At 39.4% G+C, this 23737-nt stretch overlaps 1 protein-coding gene across 1 annotated transcript in view; it reads left to right on the plus strand.

The window, feature by feature from the left end:
* The window catches only part of DMD (dystrophin), a 909379-nt gene extending 888983 nt beyond the window's left edge, over positions 1–20396 (plus strand). Inside the window, exons 74-78 of the mRNA XM_010004489.1 lie at positions 554–797; positions 1134–1257; positions 5167–5259; positions 13708–13739; positions 19663–20396. Of these exons, the coding sequence (XP_010002791.1) occupies positions 554–797; positions 1134–1257; positions 5167–5259; positions 13708–13739; positions 19663–19674 (505 nt within the window). The 3' untranslated portion in view covers positions 19675–20396. The remainder of the gene's footprint in view (positions 1–553; positions 798–1133; positions 1258–5166; positions 5260–13707; positions 13740–19662) is intronic.
* Positions 20397–23737: the final 3341 nt, after the last annotated feature.

The raw sequence follows: 23737 nt of genomic DNA on the forward strand, positions 1-23737 counted from the left end.
CTTTTTGGCTTTTCTGTTTTAGCTTTCTCATCTGTAAAACAGATAGGCTGGCCAGGTGGTGTCTGCTTTGATTAGTGTTAGTAAAGGGCTTTGATCACTGAAGTCCTCTTTTAGCACAAATTACTCCATGAGTTTATTCATGCATGGTAACAAACAGTCCAGCTTCTGCTAGGAATGATAAAATGCAGGAAGCCAAGGGCTGAGCCCTGGACAGACTGTACCCGGACTTCAGAAGGGTGTCTGGATCCCAGCCAGCCTTCTACATTGTGTGCCCTGGAAGAGAATTAATTGTGAATTCTGGTGATGTACAAAGCCTTTAGGCAATGCTTGTCTCACAGGTCCCTATAATATGAGCTCCTTTCACATCCACGGGTTGTAAATCTACACAGAAATGGATTCAGCAAAATGAAAAGCAGGTGGTGCAGGTGAACCTATGCTCCCTGGTTAGTTAGAAACATCACACCACACAAGAGGAGGTGCCTTCTGGCTGCCTTGCATCTGCACCATCCTGTTTGGCGTTGTAAAGATTAACCTCCTTGTTACTTCTCAACAGAAACTTGCAAGCTGAGTATGACCGTTTGAAGCAACAGCATGACCACAAAGGACTGTCTCCACTGCCGTCTCCACCGGAGATGATGCCAGTTTCTCCGCAAAGCCCCCGGGATGCTGAACTTATTGCAGAAGCCAAGCTGCTTCGCCAGCACAAGGGCCGCCTGGAGGCCAGAATGCAGATTCTGGAGGATCACAACAAGCAGCTGGAGTCACAGCTGCACAGGCTGAGGCAACTGCTGGAGCATGTGAGTCCTCAGCACTTTTTTATAGATCTCTGTAGAGTTATTTTCCAAACAGGGTGTGAAGTGATACCAAGAACACCAACAGACCAAGAAATCATATCTATAGACACTAGATAGAGAAAAATAATTATTCTACAGACTGCAAGTCAGAAGGTGGAATAATGTTTTAGTATTCTTATTTAGTCTTCTTCCTTGTTTTATTCAAAACTCAAAGCAATTTTTTGCATGGATATGTTTACTTAAAAACAGAAAATTGTGTGTATTCATGAAGTAAATAAAAAATACAGTGATGTACTAAGCTGTTAATAAGAGTCCCTTCCTTTTTGCTTTCATTTTCAGCCACAGGCGGATGCCAAAGTGAATGGTACAACGCTATCATCTCCTTCTACCTCTTTGCAGAGGTCAGACAGCAGTCAGCCAATGCTTCTTCGTGTAGTTGGCAGCCAGACTTCAGAAACCATGGGTAAGATAACAAAGTTCAGATTGTCATAAAAAAATGTAGTCCCACTTTCCAGGAAAACAATCTTTAAGGACAGAAAAGACTCCACTCTCCTGTTTAGTTTGAATGAGAATGAAAGAGACTTTTGCAGTGGTCTTTGATGGCATCTGGCTGTTTACCCTTTACATCTTCATTGTGTTTCAGGCTTTTGCTTTTGATCACGATGCACACAGTAGTGTGGATGTTTTGGCATGAAACGCAAAGTCCAGCCAGGGTTTAACTTTGGAAAACAAATAGAACTAACTATGAGCTGCTAATCATGGCATGGCTGATTTAAATGTACAATGTTTAAACTCTGGCTAAGAGATTAAATGTATCATCCCCATGTTAACTGATGTGGTCTTATTTTAATTATGTCATGGCTCAGTCAGTGGATTTGAGCTGTCACTTGTAGGCAGTGCTCATGTATTGTCTTTTCTACATATCACATCAGATGTGATAATGAACATCATGTAAGTTGTGGAGTAAGTAAGTCACAATTTTCTGTAACTAGAGGCTGGAATTATTATTTTGGTGCTTTTAGTAACTGCTCTTAGTGTTTTCTTAATTTACTATCTGTTATATAATATAATAAGTATTTATTACCAAGTAGTAAGGATTTTCTGCTACTAAAAATCAATCAGCTGTTGCAACATCTTCAATCAAATGTGCTTACGTTACTTCAAAAAGATAATATTTGAAGTCTGATGATAATAGCTTCATATACAGAAATTTATTTAGCATATATTAGAGAGAGGCTTTGGAGCAGAGTTAAGTGAGAGCTTTTCTCCTCACTGAAGTTAGTGAAAGAGTCAATGGCAGTGAGAAAGTGAATGGGAGGGAATGTCTTTCTGTGTCTGAAGTGTCATTGTGGTGGGAGATGCCATTTGTTCAGGGGCTGTTTTTTCCATTCTGAGCGTAGACAATAGTATCAGCCTGTGCCAGTATCAAACAAGAAGGGTTCTGTACACCCTACAATGTAAAAAATGTGAAAGAAATTATATCTTTAGGAATGCTTAAGTTAAATCCTGGGCGTGGGAGTACAATCACAGGTAACAGCAATTTCATTTGGATCTTTATTTCATATTAGCAAATAAGTATTTCGCAACAGAGTAGATGAAATATATCAGTTTGGCAATTTGCATCAGTTTTCTAAAGAAATGTCATTAATGTAATCGCATAAAATATACTAAAATACACAGGAACAGATAGGAAGGCAATGGCTACCAGCCATCTTACTAAAAGTCTTGTAGTTTCATATTTTATCCCTCAGTAGGACAAAATACAATACTTCTCATTTGTCTCGATATAAAATTATTCCCATTTAACTTGTGAGACTGGAATTAATTAATAACAGGCATATAATCATATAAACTGCTAACACTTAGTAAAAGCAAATATTTAGATAATAGTTGGGTTTCCTTGTTTGTTCAAATGAGCCAGTGTGTGACAAGACAGTGAAGTGGTATTATCAGTCTGATCATGTTGAGACTCAGCAAAGCAACACTTTTGGCAGCATGGAGCAGAGCTTATAAAAAGTTTCACACCAGAAAGCTTTGCTTGCTAGTTTGAGTTTTCTGAAGTCCAGCTTAAAATATTTTTGAATTGTGAAGGAAACCAGAGCAGTATTGTAAATAGTGTTCCGATGCAGCAAGCATGTGCCCAGTAATGAGAGTGTCATAATTTTAAAGAAAGTAGTGAGAATCTCTTAAGTCTCTCATGCAATGAGGTAAGGTAGTGGTGATAGCTTTTATATATTTTTCTTTTCGAGAGGAGACCCTATTATTTTTTTTTTCCTTTGAATGCACACTCACTGCACTTCTCTGTCTGTTTTCTCTTTTATGTTTAGCATAAAAAGTTTTCCACTAATAGTGTCTGCCTGTTTGGTTAAAAACAGCAACCCACTCAAATCCTAATTTACAAATAGAAAAGCTTGTCCCTTGGTAACCTGAGATATACCAGGACAAGTGGTAAGGTTCTGCTTTCCTTTCTAGAATCCTGATTGGAAAATACTGATCTTTGGCCTTTCTCCCCTAGTAGTGTAGCAGCAAAGGCGATTCTCTGAGGCATGTGGGCCAGCAGGCTGTTGCTGAACTTTAATTAGTTCAGGTGCCACCAGAACATTTGAGACTCACCAAGCCCTCCAAGCCTGTTGTAGAAACACAGATGGGGAAGATTGTTTTGGGTTAAGAGGTAATCGAGATCTGAAGGTGGCTTTACTTTTGTTGGGTTGCTTGGCTGACGTCTTATTTTGTTATTGACAGAGAAATGCTCAGAAGAATCATCCAAATGAGAAAGAATAAAAATAATGCATTAAAAATAAAAGAACAGTCTTGAGGGTCAACACAGTTCAGTTTGTATCCATGCTTAACAGAACATTGGGAAAATAGTTTCAGTTCTTCTTGGCCAGGACAACAGAAACACTGCCCTCCTCTTTCAGTCTTCAGGGCCAGGTGGCTTTCTGCAGACATGCTGATAAGCTCTTCAGCCGGAGTAGAAGCAGCAAGGTCTCACTCTCAGTTTTCACTTTGACATCCATCAGAGGCTGGAAAGACATGAGTTCTGATGAAGTACCTCTGTCAGTGCAGCACTTGGTGCAAAAGTAACTCATGGTCTTGTGTGAACCCACCACCAGTCAAAAGCTGAACAAACTGCAAGCAGTCTCAGTGGCTATTTTAAAATAATTAATGGAATAAAAGGAGCTGATATCACTGTTACGAATTAATTTCTTTTTGCAGACATTTACCGTACATCTTGTACTGGAGTAGGAAAAATTAGTCTTTGTCAGTAATAAGTGTTGTGAAACTCCTGTCCCTAAGGTGAGGGTGACACTAAGCCTAATAATATGTAATATATGCAGTCCTAAATTGTTCCTTTAGCATCGCTTTTAGTAGGCTTTCCAGTAGTGTGGAGCACCTCAAATGTTTAAAGAATGTAAGTGCTAACAGAAAATCAGGCAGTTCATTGCTCAAGTTGAACAGGGGAAGACACGTTGGAACCAAAGGCCATTAAGTTATTTTCAAAATAAGGATGTAAGTCTCATGGATATTACAACAGGCAAATTGCTTTTATCTTTTAAAAGGGATATAAAAAGTCTAGTTAAAAAGGAGGATCTCAAAGTATATCCTTCAGGTGCATTTTTTTTAATATGCTTTACTTGTATTAGAGGGTAGGGTCTTCAGTAAAATCAACATATGGAAAAAGTTCTCTGAAACCATGACCAAAAAAAACCCCAATAAAAATAAAATGTATTGAATTTCCCATTAAGCTGCTGCCCTGTAATCAAGTTATAGAAATTATTCAGTGGGAGAAATGTATTTTGCTTTATTAAACTGCCACTAAACCCTTTTACAGTACAATTGAATGTTCTTGGAGCGCCAATCTGATGCAATTAAACTGTCAGAAATATTAATACTGATGCAGATGAGAATCTGAGTTTCTGCTGATTTACACAGCTAGGCAAAGCAGTGCAAACATGAATCCAGCCCTATTAGAAAGCTCCTCAATAGCAGCACTCAAAATGGCAATTTCTTTTGCCATTAACAGAATAAGAGAAGCTGAAACAACAAGTGTCATATATAGAACAAAATGTTCCTAGCAGACATTTTACCCTACTTCTTTTACCCGAGTAGATTATTTCTACAATCCCTTTTTACAAATTAAAATCAGTGTTAATTACTTAAAATTCATTGTTTAGTATCATGTAGATCCTTTAAAAACAAAAAGAGAAACATAATAGTCAACAAAATTCACCTTTAAAATGTTGGTTGTGTCTTAAGCAGAAAATGTATTTAACTGAGCATCCTTAGCTTCATGAAGGACACCCGCAATAGCAAGCTGTTAGCAAATGGTTTTGTAGTGGCTCTCATGCAATGGTGTGGATTTGCTTTGCAGGCGAGGATGAGCTGCTCAGTCCTCCCCAGGACACAAGCACAGGTTTGGAGGAAGTGATGGAGCAGCTAAACAACTCCTTCCCCAGCTCCAGAGGTGAGTGCTGCTGCCTGTGGCAGATGAGAGGAAGAAAGATAAAAGTGCTTTCTGTTCCTTGATGTTTTCAGGGGGTTGTGTTTTGGTTTCAGGTCTTTTGCTGCTCTTTGTTTTCGTTTTAACAATAGCTGTAGAGAAACCTGTCTTAATGAGTGCAGAAGCAGCCTGCTTCTCCGTTACCTTAAGCTACCTCCACAGGCAGCCCTTGCTAGGTACGTGGATGAAACGGCATCTGTCTGAGACTTTTCCTGAGCATTTTCTTCTTTTCCCTTTTGCCATGTTCCTTTTCTCACAGCTTCTCTCCTTTTCAGCTAGTTTCGTTACTAATTTATTTTTAATACATCTTAGAACATTTTTTCTTCTGTCTTTACCTTTCTCCAAGAGTATTCTGGTTTTCAGTATTACAGTTCTGAGTCAGAGCTCTCAACCTGGTAGTGCTTGGGTCCAGAGTGATGGAGAGAAAATGTGTGGTCTACTCGTTTGTGCAGCGTAGGCTGCACTTGTGCATACAGCCACAGTGTTTCTTTCAGTGTTTCCGTTTTGCTCATTCCTGTTGTTTGCTGAAGTTAAGCATTTATATTACTAGGGCTTATTTGTTCAACCTTTTTTCATTTAAGAAGGTTGTTTCTGAGCCCAGAAAAAATACTCTGCTGCCAAGAAAAATGGCTTTGATTCCTAGCAGGAGATGGAAAGTCTGGGATATTACCTGTTGCTGTGAAAGAAGGCTTAGACTTAAACCTCTTGGCAAAAGAAAGTCCTGATGTCTGTTGACAGCCTTTTAACTGGATTAAAACAAGGGCATAGACTTAACACACAGCCCCTTGTACAGGTTCCACACATCTCCCAGACCTTCTTCTTTAGTTGGTAAATGCATTAAGCATCATGCTAGACTTTCAGTGAAGTCAAGTTATCTCCATCCTTTGAGTTCAAAGCAAGCTCAGCTCTCACCACGCATTGTCTGTAAGCAATGAAAAAGGAGAAGGCTGCGTAAATTTTACAGAAGATCTCAAGCTATAGATTAAAAGAGGTAGATTTTTAAAAAGTATTATTGAAGAAAATCTAATACAACATATTGTTAACTACATTAATCTCCACCTCAACATTATATGAAAAAGTTGTATGTCTAGGCTTCCTTTTCCAAGATACTAATTATCTGAGACAACAGAAAACAATCTTTCAAATATTAATGCGTAGATTCAGATATACTTATTTTTAAAGTTGCTGTGTACACAAGGTTACAATGGACAGTACTTTCTTAACAGTGACCATCATTTGTGTAAGTATGTTGTATTTAGGAGTCCTTGCATAATTGTATGTGTCTAGATGTAGATACCACATGTTAAAATAGTCACCAGATGTGCTAATTTGTAATCATAGCTGATGACATTGAAAAGCAATTTCTTTTAAAAAAACAAGCTTAGTTTTAAGTAAAATAGGAGCAATTTACAAAACAGCAGTTAATGAGAGATTTGAAATACAGTGGTCCATTTCCTGTGTATAAATAGGTAGAGATCAGTCTATTAGATATTACTGTACTGCTTGAGAATAAAAAAGGTTTTAAATTTTCTTAGTGAAAAATACAAAACTTCATTAATCTAACTGACAGTGTATAAAGCTTAATGAAAGAAAATTAATTGGCAGCATCAGTTAATATTTTAATTCTGTAAGTTAAGTTATAACTTCACATTTTCATTCTGGTGATACAAAATGTGGTCATTTAAATACAGAGAAGGAATATATTCCCTTATTTTGTTTCTCTATTCAGTAACTGTGTTAAAAGTGAAGTATGGGATCAAAAGAATCCCTAAAAGAGATTGCAGCTGATAGTTTCCTGCCAGACTAGCAGCCACAGGGGACAAAAATAGTCTCTAGCTGTGTGGAGGGCTGCAAGCAAAGAGGAGGCACAGTCTGTTTGACATGTGTCGTCTTCTGTTCTCCTCAGCCAAGCTGTGAGAAGAGCTTCGGTTGCAGCAGCCACAAGCAGGCACAGTCTGCCAGTCAGAGTCAAACTTCCTACAGGACTTTTCTTCTGGGCCTGCCCAAGGTGCCATCAGGCTGAATCAGAATTTGCCTCTTCCTCTCCCTTTAGCTCACAACAAGACTAGTCCAGCAAAGAGAAAAAGTAATTCACTTTTTTGAGAATTTCACCAAGTTTTGGCTAAATAGATGAGGTCCTCGATTAGGTTTCTCCATTTTTCATGTATCTTTTGAAGTGTTTGCACGAATGCCAGGTTTGTGTAGCCACTTTTGGACCATAGAAATGGTCAGACCCTCTATGAGAAGTAGTTTGTCTTGCAACCAGTGCAAATGGATTTCCATTTATTGGTTGATATAGAATACTACTGATATAATCAGTTTTGTTGAGATCTGATCCAGACATAAATTATTAGAGTTTTCTTCTACTTCTGTTTAAATGATATTTGTTAACTGATATAATGATACATCGTTAAATATATGTCATTAACTGGTACCCACATAAACAATGCTTATATCCACAGCTAATTTGCCACAGCTTCATGTAGACCTTCATTATAAGATGAGGGATTCTGTGCTCTGTCAGATTCCACAAGTATCAGGGTTATGACTTATAGTTTAAAAGACTGCAGGAAGGAGGAAAAAGAAGCAGGGTTGATTCGTCTCAGAAAAGCCCTGAATTGGGGGCCTTTTTGCTGTTGAGAGGTGCAAATCTGTATCTCAGGTTTCCAATCTGTAATCAAAGATCGAAGTGTAATAGCAAGAGTGAAAGCAGCTTGGCAGAGAAGCCTGAGAAGAAGCATAGTATAAGGATTTAGATGTGGCGCATGTCATATTTTTTCTTCGCATTACAGTTTGCATTGAATCTCAAGCTATTTGTAGGAAATCAGGAAACAGAATGATAAGCCCAAGCAAGTGATGAGCACAGATGTATAAAGAGTACATTTTCTTATATTGAATCTTACTAAGTAGAAGTAAAAAAGATGCAAGAAACTCAGTCATCCCAGTCTGGCATCTGAAATGTGTTGTTATACAGAAGCTTATTAAATAATATTTGAAAGGTGAATTCAAACTACTTGGGTAAAGTGGCACCACAGGCGATGCATACTATCTTTAGGAATTAAAAATAGAAGGCAGATTAATTAAACGCCCAAGATTGACTAATACTAGAAGTAGCTTTGTTTGTTTCTATACTAATGCTGTAGAAGTCTGCTATGATATTCATAGACCTTGTCACTCCAGAAGAGCTACTGAGGACACAGGGAACTCATCAAAACTTACCTAGAAGAAAAGTGAGAATAATGGAATGAAATTCAGAAAGGAACAAACATCCATACAAATAACCTGAAATGTATATGTTGAGTCAGTTGAGGAAATCTAGCGATGTATTAAAAGGTCTAAGAATTTACTGACAGGACATTAAATGTGGGTTTCCTTTGTGGCCTGTAGAAATAAGCATGATAAAATTAAAGATAAATGTTCGGCTCTGGCATAGAGAGTGATGCACCTTTTGAAGCAGGGACATAAGTCTGGGTATCCTGTTGCCATTAGGTTAATGACAGCTTGGAGGAGTGCAGAACAAGAGCAAACTGGACTCTCAAGGCTTTGATTCGTGAGAAGAGTTCAGAGCTGAATAAGCAGTGAAGAGAGAAGAGGAGTGAATGTGTGTGCTTGCGTGCACAGATGTATAGTTGAACATAAAGTCAGAGAATGGTTTAAGTTGGAAGGGACCTTAGAGATAATTCAGTTCCAACTCCCTTGCTATGGGCAGAGACACCTCCCACTAGACCAGGTTGCTCAAAACCCCGTCCATCCTGGCCTTGAACACTTGCAGTATGGTGTATCCACAGCTTCCCCAGGCAACCTGTTCCAGTGTCTCACTGCTCTCACAGTAAAGGATTTCTTCCTAATATCTAATCTAAATCTACCCACTTTCACCTTAAAGCAAATACCCCTCATCCTATCCCTACATGCCCTTGTAAAAAGTCCCTCCCCCACTTTCCTGTCTGTTTTCTAAAGCAGGTAGCAGATCTTATTTCGGACTTACGAAACAAAGCAGTAAAATGCAGTAGTAATTAATTGTGACTTACCTGGAGACAGATACATCTTGATTCTGATACTTTTAAAGCTCTTGCTGCACAGAGTTGTTTTTAAAAGGACATCAAGGCTTCATAGCATTGTTTGGAATATATTTTAGAGAAGTATGTGTTAAACAAATCGTGTCATAGACCTTCTTATACAGATCTCAGATGCAATAATTTGTGTTACTAGCCTTTTATAGGTTTTTGTTCATTTCTTCAGTTTAACCTTTTGGCAGCTCTTGGCATTTCCTAAGCAGAGCACCTCCCTGCTCCTTGCACAGCCAAAAGCTGTTTCATTTCTGGAGAGAGAAAATCTGCTGAATACCTGATGATTGGTGTCCTGAAGGAATTTTTCGTTCCTTTTCATCTACAAGGTTTCCTATCCATTCCTCTTTTACTTTGCTGCTCCCAGCAAATTCACAACTGCTGCAGCTGCTTCAAACAGCTGCTGTGCTAACTCAAAACAGATGTCAAAGCCAGAGGTCTGACATTTAGTGGAAATCTACCATTAAATACCACCTCAGTGGTTTATTTGACCCTGCTTCATAATGGGCCACAGAGGAAAACATTTTCACGCTGTATTTGTGCCCAAGCTACTAAATCTCCAGGGAATTGGTTCACAGTTAGAAAGTAAGATTGACAGGCCAGTATTTTTTAAGCAAAATTCATCTCTCCCTGCAGCATTGAGGACAAAAAAAAAAAAAAATTGCACTTTTTCAGGTGAATCTCATGGTGGACCAGGCTGTGTTTTGTAGTTACAGTTCTGTGCCAAATGCATTCTATGAATGCTCAGAGAGGAATTTAGGGGCAGTAGTTCTTCAGCTAACTGGAAGTGGTGAGAGAACATCCAAGGCTTTCAATGCAGAGCCCTTTTTGGTGGATAATGAGGAAATGGGAGCCAAGAAGTAGTTAGAAGTGAGACCATGATGGCTCTAAAGAGCTAAGAGGCTGCAACAACATTTGGAAAGGAATCAGCACACACAGTTATTATTTAACATATTATTGCTTAATACAGATGTTGTCTTGTACAGTGAAATTAAAGACTCCACAGCAATAAATAAATGGCACTAAGAATAGCACCATCTTTTACAAGTTTGTTTTATTTTCATCCCAATCACATAAAAACACACATTCTCTCCTCTCAGTCTTGCATCAGCCAGGCTTGGGCATGAGTGGGACTAATGTTCTAAGTGGAACTAGCAGCTTTCAGCACTGCAAATGATGCAGTTTCCCTTATTCTGACAGCAAAACGTTGTGCAACACAGATTTTTCACACTTTAGTGAATCAGTGGAAGAGTACACTGTAGGGTATTCTAGAAATGTTTTTCCAGTTGAGCTACCCTGGCTTCTTCTGCACTGTAGCCACTTCTTTGTGCTATGGTCCTACATCAGTGAGCCTGAATGACTGAGATTCCTTATCACTCCCCTGTGGCACAACAGTACTGAAATGTCTGAGCTTCTCTGCAGTTTTCTGCTGGGGTAGTGATGAGGAGGAAGAAATCTTTCATGATTTGTGATGCTTAGTCCTAACGTAAACTAAGAATGCATTAATGAATTTAACAAAACTTAAAGTAATTAAGAAAAAAAGCTGTTTGCAGATCTACATCTCTCAGAATCACAGAGAATCTCTTCTCTCTGCAATTTATCCCTCCTGAGTTTAGTGAGAGGGGCACTGCAATAGATGCCTTGTCCTCTCTTCTTTGATCTGAATCTGTATAGATGCATGACTTTTTATTAGTGCTTCTTCTTTCAGGTTTGATCTGATCACTCTCTGTGTACCTTTGCCTGTGATACAATGTCATGTATATTTCCAGAAATTGGATCTAGATGATCTTTAAGGTCCCTTCCAACCCTAACCTTTCTGTGATTCTATAATTTTATGAAAAAAAGAAAAAGACACTTCTGTTTTGTAAGGGAAGGAAATCTTGATTATATAGGAATAATAGATAATTAGGTGTCCATGGATTGTGTATCAGAATTTTGATGCCTTACAGAGTACAGATTTTCAGAACTGCGGCAGTACAAACTTCTTCCTCTGCGATTTATGCCAAACCATATTCCTTGCCTGAAAACTTAGAGAAACAGATTCATTCATATGCAAAGAAGAAAATAGAATCCTTTAAACCCTTTTTAATCTTCCTCCAAAAGAAATTAGCTGTTGCTGTAGTAGTGCTGTTCTTTGTTGTATTTAACACATTCTAGGACAGATTACTCAGCACAGACTTTCCTCCCCAGCTGTTGTGTGATGCAGAGCTATCCCAGTTACTTTTAAATACATTCATTTTCAAGAAGAATCCGGGCTGTCTCATGTAGATATTTAAATTAAAGACTGTGTAGCTGTAATTTTAGATGCTTGTGCAGACAGGTAGGCACTTTGTAAGACCTCCAGAAGGATTTTGCATGCAGGTGGTTCCTTTTCTTCTCTTGACCCAAACTAACCTGTCTTCTGCTGGATCTCATTCATGCCCCAGGACTTTTGCACACCCAGCTCTACCACACTCTAGTTCCTGTAGGCCTTAGGTAGACCACCTACTCACCTAAACCTTGGGGCTCTTTCTCAGAAGAAGACCAAAGTATGCAATGGACTTTATATCTTATTCATATCTTCATTTTCTGTTACATGATTTGTATCAGTGAGAGCATTTTCAAGGATTTTCTGTTACATGATTTGTATCAGTGAGAGATTCTTATCTTCCCTCCTGGGAGGCTTTTTTTTTTTTTTTTTTTTTTAGCATTCATAGCTCCTGATAAAAGTGCCAGAGGAGTTCACAGGCTGTGTAAGCACTCATGTAAGTCCTAGAAAGTTAGTCAGGTCTGCCAAGTAAAGTCATTAGAGCTGAAGCTGCACCTCTCCTAGCCTTCAAGCTCACTCTAGTACCTCTGTGCACCCCCAGCACATGCAATATAGACATAACCTGAGTCAGAGCTCCCCCTAGGAAGAGAATGAAAGCCTACATGCAGTGCATTACTTCAAACCTATTATTATAATTTGTATTATTAAGTATGCTATTGGGGAGAGGAAGAGAGAAGGGAAGGGAATAAAACTTAAAAGGTTGCCCTGGATTTATGTTGCCTGGAGTTTGTAGTTGAGCAGGGGCTCTGTCCTGTTGTGGTCAGTGATGCCATTTACTGCCTCCACCCTCTCCTCCTCTCCTTTGCCACCTATGCTCATCTTTGCTCTCTTGCTGACCCTTGTTCTGATTCTTGTAAAATACCTGAAAAGCTATTTATTTTCTTCCTTCCCTTCTCCTGCAGGCTGCCATACCTAGATAAAAAACTCAACAGCAATTAGGTTACTATTATGCTGACCAGTGTGTTCTCCCGTATATATCTGTCTCTCTCCCCGTTGTCCCATATGTCATTTACAATTACCTCATTTAGAACAGCTCTGGGGCAAAGATCATCCTCTTCCTTGAACAGCATCTACCTCAGTGATTTTCTTGCTCAAGGCTACAAAGTCTAGCCATACTGATGCTTGCAGCAGTGTACCAGTGACAGTAGGATGCTGCTTCTGAAGGCAGCAAGCATCTTATTGTCACCAGCTGTGCCATGGGAAGAGGGGCAAGGGAGTGTTTCTACTGTTGGTGGACACCTGGCTTTCTTTTTTTTAAAAAAAGTATGCTGTGATAAAGTGTTCGAGAAGAATCCATGTGATCAAAGTTTGACTTCCGTGAAGGCTCACGAGGAACATCATTTCAGCTAAACCTATTAATGATTCCTCCATTTTTGCAGTACAACTTCAAAGTGATACTTTTCCTTTTTTCCTCCACTTGAATTTTTGGTCTCTCTTTCTCCCTCTACCCCCTCAGTTTTAGCATGCTTGCAGATCACCTGGTTGGAAACATCTTTTGAAATATAATTCTTTTAAATGTGAGCAGGTTGTATTCCAGTGTATAGCTGTGTGTGTATGCACATACATGTATATAATAATGTATACCTGCCTATATGTATGTATGTAGGCCATAATAAAATGTGAAGTGTCTCAATGAATTAATTTGACATTGAGAAAACCTGATTTTACCACTATCACAGCTGAATAAAAGTACTCATATTGAGGTAATTTGTATGCTTACAAAGTGAATTCAGGTCTTCCCTGTCATCCTTATCCTCAACTGAAAGGCCTGTAAATTGGTTTTAGTAGTTTTCTTGAGTGTTTTTGCTAGGCTAAAACAAAGCTGCAGATTACAGAACTGTTCTTGAATATATTAGTTCAGAATCTGCGGTAGATTTCAGTGCACTTTTGTTTAAAGCAGAAATGTTGTTATTTTGTATTAAAGTCCTAAATGGAAATTTAAGTTTCTCTTACAGTATAAATATATATATATATATTTATGTGTGGTTTTTTTCCTTTCTTTTCTGATATTTCTTCCACTTCCTCTCTCTGTTCCTAAAGGAAGAAATGCCCCTGGAAAGCCAGTGAGAGAGGTTAGTGAGACACAGGCTCACTGCCATGGCTTCTGTTTGTCACAGCTTGCTTTCTGTGCCCAGCATGCTTGTGACAGCAGCACGGGTTTGCTTGGGTTTGGTGAAGGGCGGGGGGTGGTTTTCTTTTGCTTTGGGTTTTGTTTGATTTTGCTGAGTGTGTTCCTCATACGTGCTCTAACAGTAGCGTACCTCTCAACTTTCAGTGGAGACAGTGTCAGCTCAGGGATGTGCATTTACTTACATCCTCCCAGAGGGGGAAACTGAGGAATGGGGAGGAGAATGTAATACATTGAAATTGAGCCTCTGTGTGATAAATGTGGTCAGCAAATATGCTGCAGTCATTGACTCATGTTGGGTTGGTCTTGTGTGTAAGTACAACAGGGACACCCATGTCTCACTGTTCTGCTTACATACTCGCAATGATATTTATATGTATGTTCCAATATACCAACCATCATCTCCCATTATTAATTTTTTCTTTCTCTTTAGAATGGTGAGAGTTGAGAGGTATAAGAGATTCAGGTGTTTTAATTTCTTAGTACACTATTGCAGAATGAAGAATGCTACTAACATTCACCAGCTCCACAGTGTTGTGTTCAGCAATGCAAATGGATGATGGTTTTCACTGTGCACTTCAGATATGGCTGGGTTGATGAAAAATAGATTTTAGAATTTGTACGTCGCTGCTTGTTGATGGAGGAGAACATTTTGCTCCGTGTTTTCATAGCGCCTACAAACGTATTTCTGGAGAGCCTTGATTTTTCTTCTGTAGTGCTGTCCTCCACTTGCCAACCAGATACAATGTTTGAAAGATGAATTCCTAGCAACAATTATTAAAGATATTTAGAGACTGCCTGAGTGCAGTTGCAAATAGCTGTGAAATGACCTTTCCCAAACAGCTGATACTCGGTGTGGATGAGGCAGGAATCAAAGAGTAACCCTTTTTGCAAACTTCTGCTGGTGCAGAGAGGGCGACTCATGGAAACACTCTGTGCTGGGGTTTTTAGCAGAGCTTTTGTGAAGCTCTAGTCACTGCCCTGGGTAAGGCAGGGTTTGTTCACATGTGGTGCCTTGTAATACAGGTTACATGACAGGTCCTCTCATATGGATCAAAAAGGGTGCTTGGGATGCTTTCAACAAACTGTACCAATCAGAAGTTTTAGGGAATTTTTTTTATATTCAACCCTGCATGCTCTTGGCCCATACACTCTGAGAATTGTTCTCCAAATCAGAAAAAAAGATGATTGGATTTCCACTATTCTCACTCATATTTATGCACATTATTCAGAAAAAACTTCTGCTGCTGAGGGAACATGTGATACAATTAATATTAAAAATAATAATAATAATTTTAAAAATGGGCATGTCCTACATGATTGGATTCCAGCAGCTTAACGCTAAAAAAGTTGACTTCTTCAATTAATTGCTGGCCACTCTGCTGTTGCATTTGTGCTCACTGATGGTTCCAGACGGGGCTTGGTAACTTGCAGAGCTGAATATAAAATGCAATTCATCACCTGTTTATGAAGTGTATGAGCTAAGGTATAGAACAGCTTTTGCTTTATGTGTGAATCCATTTGAACAAAGGCAGATTATGTGGTTTTAAACCCACTCAGCCAGGTTTTGATCCCATTACTCATATTAGGTATTGTCTTTCTGTGTAATCCAATGGATTACTCGATAGCATTACTCGATATGAACAAGGGCATCAAAATCCAAGCCACCAACAGATGGATTTTTCTTTTGTCGGGGATGGGTTAGAAATCTGCACTGCTAAAAAAGGCACTGCATTGTGTTTGGGTTTCTAAATTTACTTTCAGGCTCTTTTGAGTCAGAATGCTCCACGTTTATTTCTCTGACAAGCTGTAGTGTAAGACTGATATTCACCCAAGGGCCTTAATTCTAATAGAGTCTCTATTCAGCAGATGTGAAACACATCATTCTGTGTATGACCAGAAGTGATGTAGTTAGTGTCTGCAGAAATAGGTGTCTTCTGCTTTTGAAGCAAATGCACCTGTGTTCATATCCTCTTCATTTTATAAGTTAAAACTGTCTGTGTCCATTTTGAGCTTTGTTGCTGCATTTCAAAGTGAGTACTATTTTTTTTCTTACAAGGTAGCATATTTCAACCATTCCATACGTCAAGCATGAAGAAAACTTTTTCAGCTTTAATTTAAAATAAAAATAATAATAAATTGAATTAATGCCTTTTGGTGGGATTACTTTAAAATATTAATAATAATGAGTGGAAAGCTATGATAAATATTTTTCTAAGTACTTCTAGGACAGTATTTTTCTCATTTGCTTCTTAATCAAAAATTTTAATGTCCCACATTTCAGTCTTAGAGAGGACAAGTAAGCAATATTCAACAGAAGCAGCAGAGCTGTATAGAAACAAGTAAGTGAATTTGAGCTCTTATTTAGGTAACAGGAATTATAGAAAAGGGTGAATTCATTGGACATACAGTTCCAGGAAATTATTGCATATGTTGTTCTCAGCTATTTGCAGTCTCCATTGACCTAGCTGTTACTCTCATCTGCAAGAGAAGCACAAAAACCTTCTGTTGGTGCAGTGATACCTAGTTGAGGGTTTGCCAGTTGAGTGGTTGGAGCATAGCTATATTGCCCATGCTTCTGGCCTGTCCTCCTGTCCTGGGACTGTCCCAAGCTGTTGCACTTTACAGTCCAGCTATTAACATAAACTGCAGCCAGCAGTGGTTTACAGTCATGCTCTGAGCTGTAAACTCCCATGGCTCAAGAGGAGGCACAGGATTGTTTAGCTTTTCTGCAGAGGAAATTAAGACCTGTGCTAGAAAGTAGCGTAGATGGTGTGAGGGAGGGGGAGTAAAATCTCCTTAATCACCCCATCCTGCCTCTGTGCAGCTTTTGTGGAGGGAGATTGAATTCAAAGCATGGTTATTCCAAAAATATGGCAGCAATTAACAGAGAGAAGAAAAAACAGACTAGCAGACATTCCTGTAACTGTAAATGCACAAGGTCTTCTTGCTCCATGTTTTAGTTGCTTCAACAGTTTTAACAAGTTTATGCCTACTGTGGCATAGTTCTGAAAGACTTTTTTGTTATATTTTTTATTGACATTATGCTTTCTGGACCTGGAGTCTTTCTATAAACTTGCCTTGGTTACCTTTGCAGCTCTCTATCTGTCAGAACCAGTAGTATTAACAAATACTGATTCTTTCTTGAGATGTGTTTTAGCAGTTTTGGTAGCTCTAAATCCACAGAAGGGTGGTCACTCATCTCAAGCTGGTACTGAGTGGTGCTGGAGTCCGCAAAGAGCCCTGCAGTCCCATTGTTGTTTCTAGAAACAACAGGTCTCAGCAAATCTGAACAATGCACCATGATCCCACAGGCAGCAGTGTCTCTCACACCTGGCTGTTCAGTTATGACTCTCATCACAGTCCTGTCTCATGTCTGTAGGTTGACAGAAAGAAAAGGAGTATTTGAAGCCTAGACATTTCTTGAAAGTAGTTTGCAGGGTCAGGATGTCTGTGGGGATGCTGCAGGTTGCTTCACTTACACCAGGATTATTCTGCTAAAGCCTTAGTAGCTCATGCTACAAATGTACCTGAGCAAGTCAGAGTTTGGGTAAGTAGGGTAAACCAGTGGTAATTACTTTTGTGTAAGCATCTCCCACTGAAAATACATTTTTGCTTTCATATGACTTCATCAAATGTTCACTTTTTGTGGTGTAATTTGCTGGATTGATCTCAGTCTGGCAAATCCAAGCCTTCCTGGTGCCAGTAAGAGGTTATCCCCTACATCTAAAATCAATGTGGTAGTATACATTTACTTTAAAATAAACTATGTTTTGACCAAAACTTGATGGGATTTTTTTGTACTCTGCTACTTAATGTGCTGATGAGCAAATTACAAGTTTTTATTTACGGTGAATAGGATGGCTATACATTAATGATTTATGGATGAAACTGCTGTTTGGTGCATCTGTTTCTCTGTGCATTAGTGCAGTTAGCAAAATGTCACAGGATTAAAACCAAGTATTTCTTTATATTGATACCTGGCAAACTGTGCCACACACAGGACAGCTCGTTATCGAACGGGCAGCTTGTTGGGTTGTTACCATTTAGATATGGCATAGTTTTGTGTCATGAATGCTACATTCAAAAAAGCCAAAGCAAAACTTCAAAAACTAACTGAATGTAAAAGGTGGTAGTAGTTCTTCAGAAGAAACAAACTTTTCTGGGTATTTCTCAGATCATTTTTTTCTATTCCATAAATGCTGATAAATATTAACTAACACCACCCCAAGCTCTTGTGTGCTGTAGAAATATCAACAGTGCATGACTACCGTAATATTTGAACATTTGGAGAAGGACAGTGAGTTTGATTTGCCACACAGGGAAGGTTTGTTCCTGGTTTTGAGGAAGGCAGTTGTGTCAGGAGGGACACCCATCATGTAGGTGGGCAGTGGTAACAGTCAGGCACATTACAGGTGGGGACTGCATGAAAGATGTATCCTGAATACCCTGATCATGTCCTTGCTTCCTTTGGGTGCTTCTTCCTGGCACTCTGCAGCTTGGGGACTTCATGAGTTGGAGGTCACATGCACTTCTTTGCATTTAAATAAATCTTTCTTCGGGGACTATTTTCTAACTCTTTAAGTCATTTATTTGGACTTAACATCAGACTGTGGTGATAATTTCAGTAATACAGTTATGTACTGTGCAGAGTATAATTTCCTTCTGCTTGTTTGAAGACCTTCTGTCTGCTCATTCCTCCTTGTCCTTGCAAGAAATCTTGAACAATTAGTCCTTATTTGGATGCTCATCTTGTAGGGTGCCTAGATCTCTGTCATATTCCCTCTTCAGTCATATTTTTTTCTGGAGGGAGACTCCAGATGGGATTCAGCTGTTTAAACCATGATATCTCTGTCCTTTGAGATGCCAGAGGGTATTGGAGACAGTCACAGAGGTCTGCAAATCTGACACAGGATTTGCAGGAAACCCTCACTCTTCACAGCAGCTGCAGACCAGGCAGGGTATGCCAAGGGCCTAAACTGGCAACATTCGGCAATTTAATATTCCTGCCTTCAAGTCTGCTTAGTCTCTACTTGTGTTGAAGCCATTTCTTACTGCTGATCAGCATTGCTGCCTTTCCTTTCCATTTGCAATGGTGGTAAAATAAGAGTGAGAACTTACAGATTTTGTCTCCAAACCTGTACTCTGCATTTATTCATCACTTGCATGCAGGCATTACACGTGTTGTGGTTATACCATCTTTGGACTTCACAGTGGTTACTGATGAGGAGAAGTGTACAAATGAACCACTGTGTAGTAGTTAGTTGGTGATTGTGGCATCTTGGATTCTGTTAGACTGATGTGTGAAAAGCAAAGGATATTTTATAAATGATTGAATACACTGCAGCCATTCAGGTTCTCATTTTAGCTATCCATGCAGGTATCCTGCTGGGGCTGCTTGGGCTTAATGATTTAGTTAATTACTGCTGATCTGTTTGTTTCTGTTTTTCTCCTTGATAGAACATTGAATGGTCAAACACTTACAGCGCCAGTTGGAAACTTTTCTGTGATGTCAATGGATTTAATCGTTGCTTTTGGTGAACACTCATAATGGTGCAGCTTCATTGCTACAGGGGGTTGTTGTGGAACACAGGCGTGCTGGCTTCTTGTCAACATAGTTTACCATAGCCATGCAAGCCAGTATTGCTGTGAAGTGTTCTGCAAAACTGGCAACTTCTGCTAATGACGACGTATTATTATGTTCATCCAGGAGACTTTTGGAAAGAGTGCTCACTCCACTGGGGATGGTGGCAAGCAGTACATGGAGGGTGACAGATCTGTGCTCAGCCCTTTCTATAAAATGTTCCTTCCAATCTGCTGGCTTGTCTTCTTCATTTAATCTCCTCTTCTTTGACTTTCTTTTTCAGGCCACAATGTAGGGAGCCTTTTCCACATGGCAGACGACTTGGGAAGAGCAATGGAAACCTTAGTGACAGTGATGACTGACGACAAGGTGTTAGAATAGCCAGATGTGTTTTACAACTTCAGGCGTCCCGCATGGTTTTTATAATATTCATACTACAAAGAGGATTAGACTGTAAGAGTTTACAAGAAACAAGAAATCTATATTTTTGTGAAGGGTAGTGGTACTATACTGTAGATTTCAGTAGTTTCCTAAGTCTGTTAATGTTTTGTTAACAATGGCAGGTTTTACACGTCTATGCAATTGTACAAAAATTATAAGAAAACTACATGTAAAATCTTGATAGCTAAATAACTTGCCATTTCTTTATATGGAACGCATTTCGGGTTGTTTAAAAAAAAATTTATAACAGTTATAATGAAAGATTGTAAACTAAAGTGTGCTTTATAAAAATAATTGTTTATAGAAACCCCCTTAAAAAACACACAAAAAAAAATACTGAGGCAGTGCATTTGTTTAGTATCATTTCAGCTCTGTAACTGCATCAGAGAGATTCATGTTTTGTGTTCTTTTCCTTGCCTATCAAAAAGAAAGAAAAATATTTCCTGCAGTGACACCAAAACAACCAACTTAGGTATCTCATTGGTTTTGTCTGAGTAGGGCTGGCTTAGAAAAAAAATCTGAACTTCCAATGAAAGTAGATGTCACCTGTTTCTGATAAAATTAAGAATCACATGAATCACACGCTAGTTTGCAATAATTAAATGAAAGAGCACATTTCATGACAGCCTGCAAAAAATCATTGGGGAAAAAAAAAAGAAAAGAAAAGAAAAAAAAACATAAGAAAGAGGGAAAGGAGATAGTTTAATGACCATCTTACGCACTGGTGTTTCCTCTGCTGACTAAATTCCTGAATGCTATTAGTAAAGGAACATAGGAGTTGCCTTACTAGATTCAACCTTTGGACCCCTACCTGTCCGGTACCCCGCTGGCCGTGGCCGGCAGCCAGGGCTTCTGCAGGAGCTGGATACAGCTCTCCCCCAGCCACTGCCACCATTCACGTCACCTTTGCTGCAGAGGGGAGAAGAAAGGGAGAAGTTTCCTCCTGAGCCTCTGTGGGATCAGCTTCTGACCTGCAGCACAAGTAGGTTACTCACGGAGCATCTTTGCTTGCCCAACTCCCAGTGCTCTTAATGAGCACAAAGCTCCTTGGTCCTCTGGAAAATAAAACCAGAGCTTTCCATGTGTGTCTCAGCCTGCTACAGCAGCTAGTCCCAAGACGCTCTAACTGCAAGCTACCTTTGGGAAAGGCTGTTGAAAAGTTACTGCTGTTCTTGCGCGCGTATGGTGATCAGGTGAAGGTAGCCACACTGCTCCACAAGATATTTATCATCAAAACAAAAGCCCTGGTCCTTTCTCCTTCCCCATTTCTCTCTACAAGTAGTCCTGCAGAATTAACAATTATGTGGGAAAGAGAAGAACTGATAGCAAAACAGATTAGCCAATTTGACTGCAGCTCGTGAAAAGTAGGTTTGAGTATGAGGTGCTGTCAGTAAGAGCTTTACCACTTCATTTTCGTAACTAGCTTTTAATTTTACCTTAGAATATGTAGAAACATACCTTCTGACTTTATATTGCAAGAGTAAAAAAATCTGTTACCTCTTCTTGTATGAAGTGTAATTAAACTTGGGAAAGATTTTATTTTGAATGCTAGTTAACATTGAACATGGCTAGTCATGCTATTTCTACCTCACTTTGATTTTGTGGTGTTCCTGACAATTACCTACAGATAATGTTACATCATCACCACGTGTCCATTGTGTGATCAGGTCTCATTGTTTTAAGTAATGCCAACAATGATAATAATTTACAAAAAATTGATAAAATCCCCCCAAAACCTTTTCTTTCCTAATAAAAAGCAGTTCTAACACCTTATTGAATAGGACCCTTCAGTATTTCTCATGGTCTGTTTTATCAGAAGGTTTAAATGAGATCTGAGAAAGAGATGGGTTTTTTCTTTATTTTCCACCTTTATGTTTAACCTTCTCTTCAGCAAACAAAAGATGGAGGAAAAATGGATTGCACGGTTGTTTTCATCAGGGCTTTGTTTTGTTTGTTTTACTTTCTAGATCTTAGTTTTGGAGTGAGTCTGTCAAAAAAATATTTAAAAAGTTGAAAGCTTTATCGCTGCTTTTTTAAGCATAATTTGGGAATTATTTCATATTCCTTATAATGACAAAGTATTAAACTGTAAAACATAATCAGTGTAATTGAATACATAAATACCATATGGCATGTTATTTCATTGTTATTCAGTACTGGTTTATTACTTGGATATCATAATATATTGTGTTTTAACACCAACACTGTAACATTTACTAATTATTTTTATAAACTTCTGTTAAACTGCATTTTCCACAACATATCAAATTTCACCAAATATATGCCTTACTATTGTATTATATACTGCTTTACTGTGTATATCAATAAAGCACGCAATTATGTTATAAAAGGTGCAGTATTTTTTATTGAGGTTTAGCAGTCACCCAGCACATCTTCTCTCTGGCAGTCCTGGCCTTCCCATATTGCCCATTGACGAACCTCTCTGTTAGGGATGTCTCAGTGCCTCAGCCGTGGTCGGCAAGGCACCAGCAGCAGCACTCAGGGTTTGGCTGGAAAAGTGGCTCTCCCTGGTTTGGGTTTTTCACCTCCTTTGAGACTGTGAACCTCCCGTTTTTATGCTCCCAAACACTTTTCAGAGAGTGCCAGCCCCATGCTTTCTGCCTTGTCAAAGAAGGGAGCCTCAGATCAGGTGGATTGTTCCAGCACATTATGGTCTCCTTGTCTCCAGGTGTGATGCTCACAAACCCCTCTCCTTTTGGGCTTTGGGAAGTTTATGTAGTAGCTTATGAGACAACCTGTCTTATAACTAAGAAACACAAGGTAGGTTTAATACCCAGACTCCATGCAGTTGTGTCACGATGCTGTCTTTGAGCTACCTCTTGGTGGTAGAAGTAACATAATGAAAAATAAGGGGCAAAAGCAGCATATATGTTTTTGTATGATTTTGTTAAGACAGTGAGGGAGGAGGTAGGAATTTCCTAATTTCACTCACTTAAGGAAATAAATATGCATCCTGCATCTACTCTCATAGTCCAGAGTTACTCTGGATTAACTCCTGCATTTGTGAATCAGTGTGAGCCTTGCTGTGCTGACATCTCTGAAGATGACACAATCCACAAAGCACAGCAGCCAGGGGTGACAAGACAACTCCTATTTAATTCAATTAAGCAAGAGGGAGGATAGCTTTCTCCCTGTCGCTAATGCTGGAGTAGGTTGCACATGAGGAGACTGTTGGGTTTGAAGCCTGGCCATGAGCCAGATGGATAGGGCTCGCAGATGGTCTTATTAACGAACTGGAACACCACGAAAGGGCATGCAAGCGAGTCAGAGGAGCAGTTGCATGCTGCCTCATCCCTGCAATGTCCTGAATGCAACAGGGAAAGCAAAACCACATGCACATACTCCAACTGCCTTCCACAAACCTAGGTCTGCAACAGACAAACCCAAACCCTGGTCCGGCAGATCACTCATGGTGGGCTGTCCATCACCTGTCACAAGGTCCACACTGTTCAGAACTAATGGGTTGGGACAGTGTGAACAGCTGCTGCCCTCAGTACTGTGCAGCTCTTAAAGGCCACAGCCTGCCTACCATCTTCATTGATTGCCCCACTCCCACAAGTCTGTCATTTTTGGCTCTTAACATCCTGTCAACGAAATCTGCTATTTCTGACTGGCCCTTGGGAGTGTTTTCTTTATGTATGCTTAGGCTAAATGTCCTTATTTTAAGGACAAGGCTATTAACTGTCCATTGCTTTTCCTTTGCTCTCTGAGCAGAGAGGAAGATCAGTTCTCTTTAATTTTGGCTACCATGGTTACCATGCTGCCATTTACCCAGCGACCTCACAGTCTTTACATTTTCAATAGATAGGTAGGTAGATAGGTGGAAAAACTGAGGCCCTGGTGCCCAGTTCAGCAGTACTGGGGAGGTCAGAGGCTCCTTCAAACTCCCTCTCTTA

Source organism: Chaetura pelagica, unplaced genomic scaffold, assembly GCF_000747805.2.
Source record: "Chaetura pelagica isolate M959 unplaced genomic scaffold, ChaPel_1.0 scaffold308, whole genome shotgun sequence".
Taxonomy (NCBI): Eukaryota; Metazoa; Chordata; class Aves; order Apodiformes; family Apodidae; genus Chaetura; species Chaetura pelagica.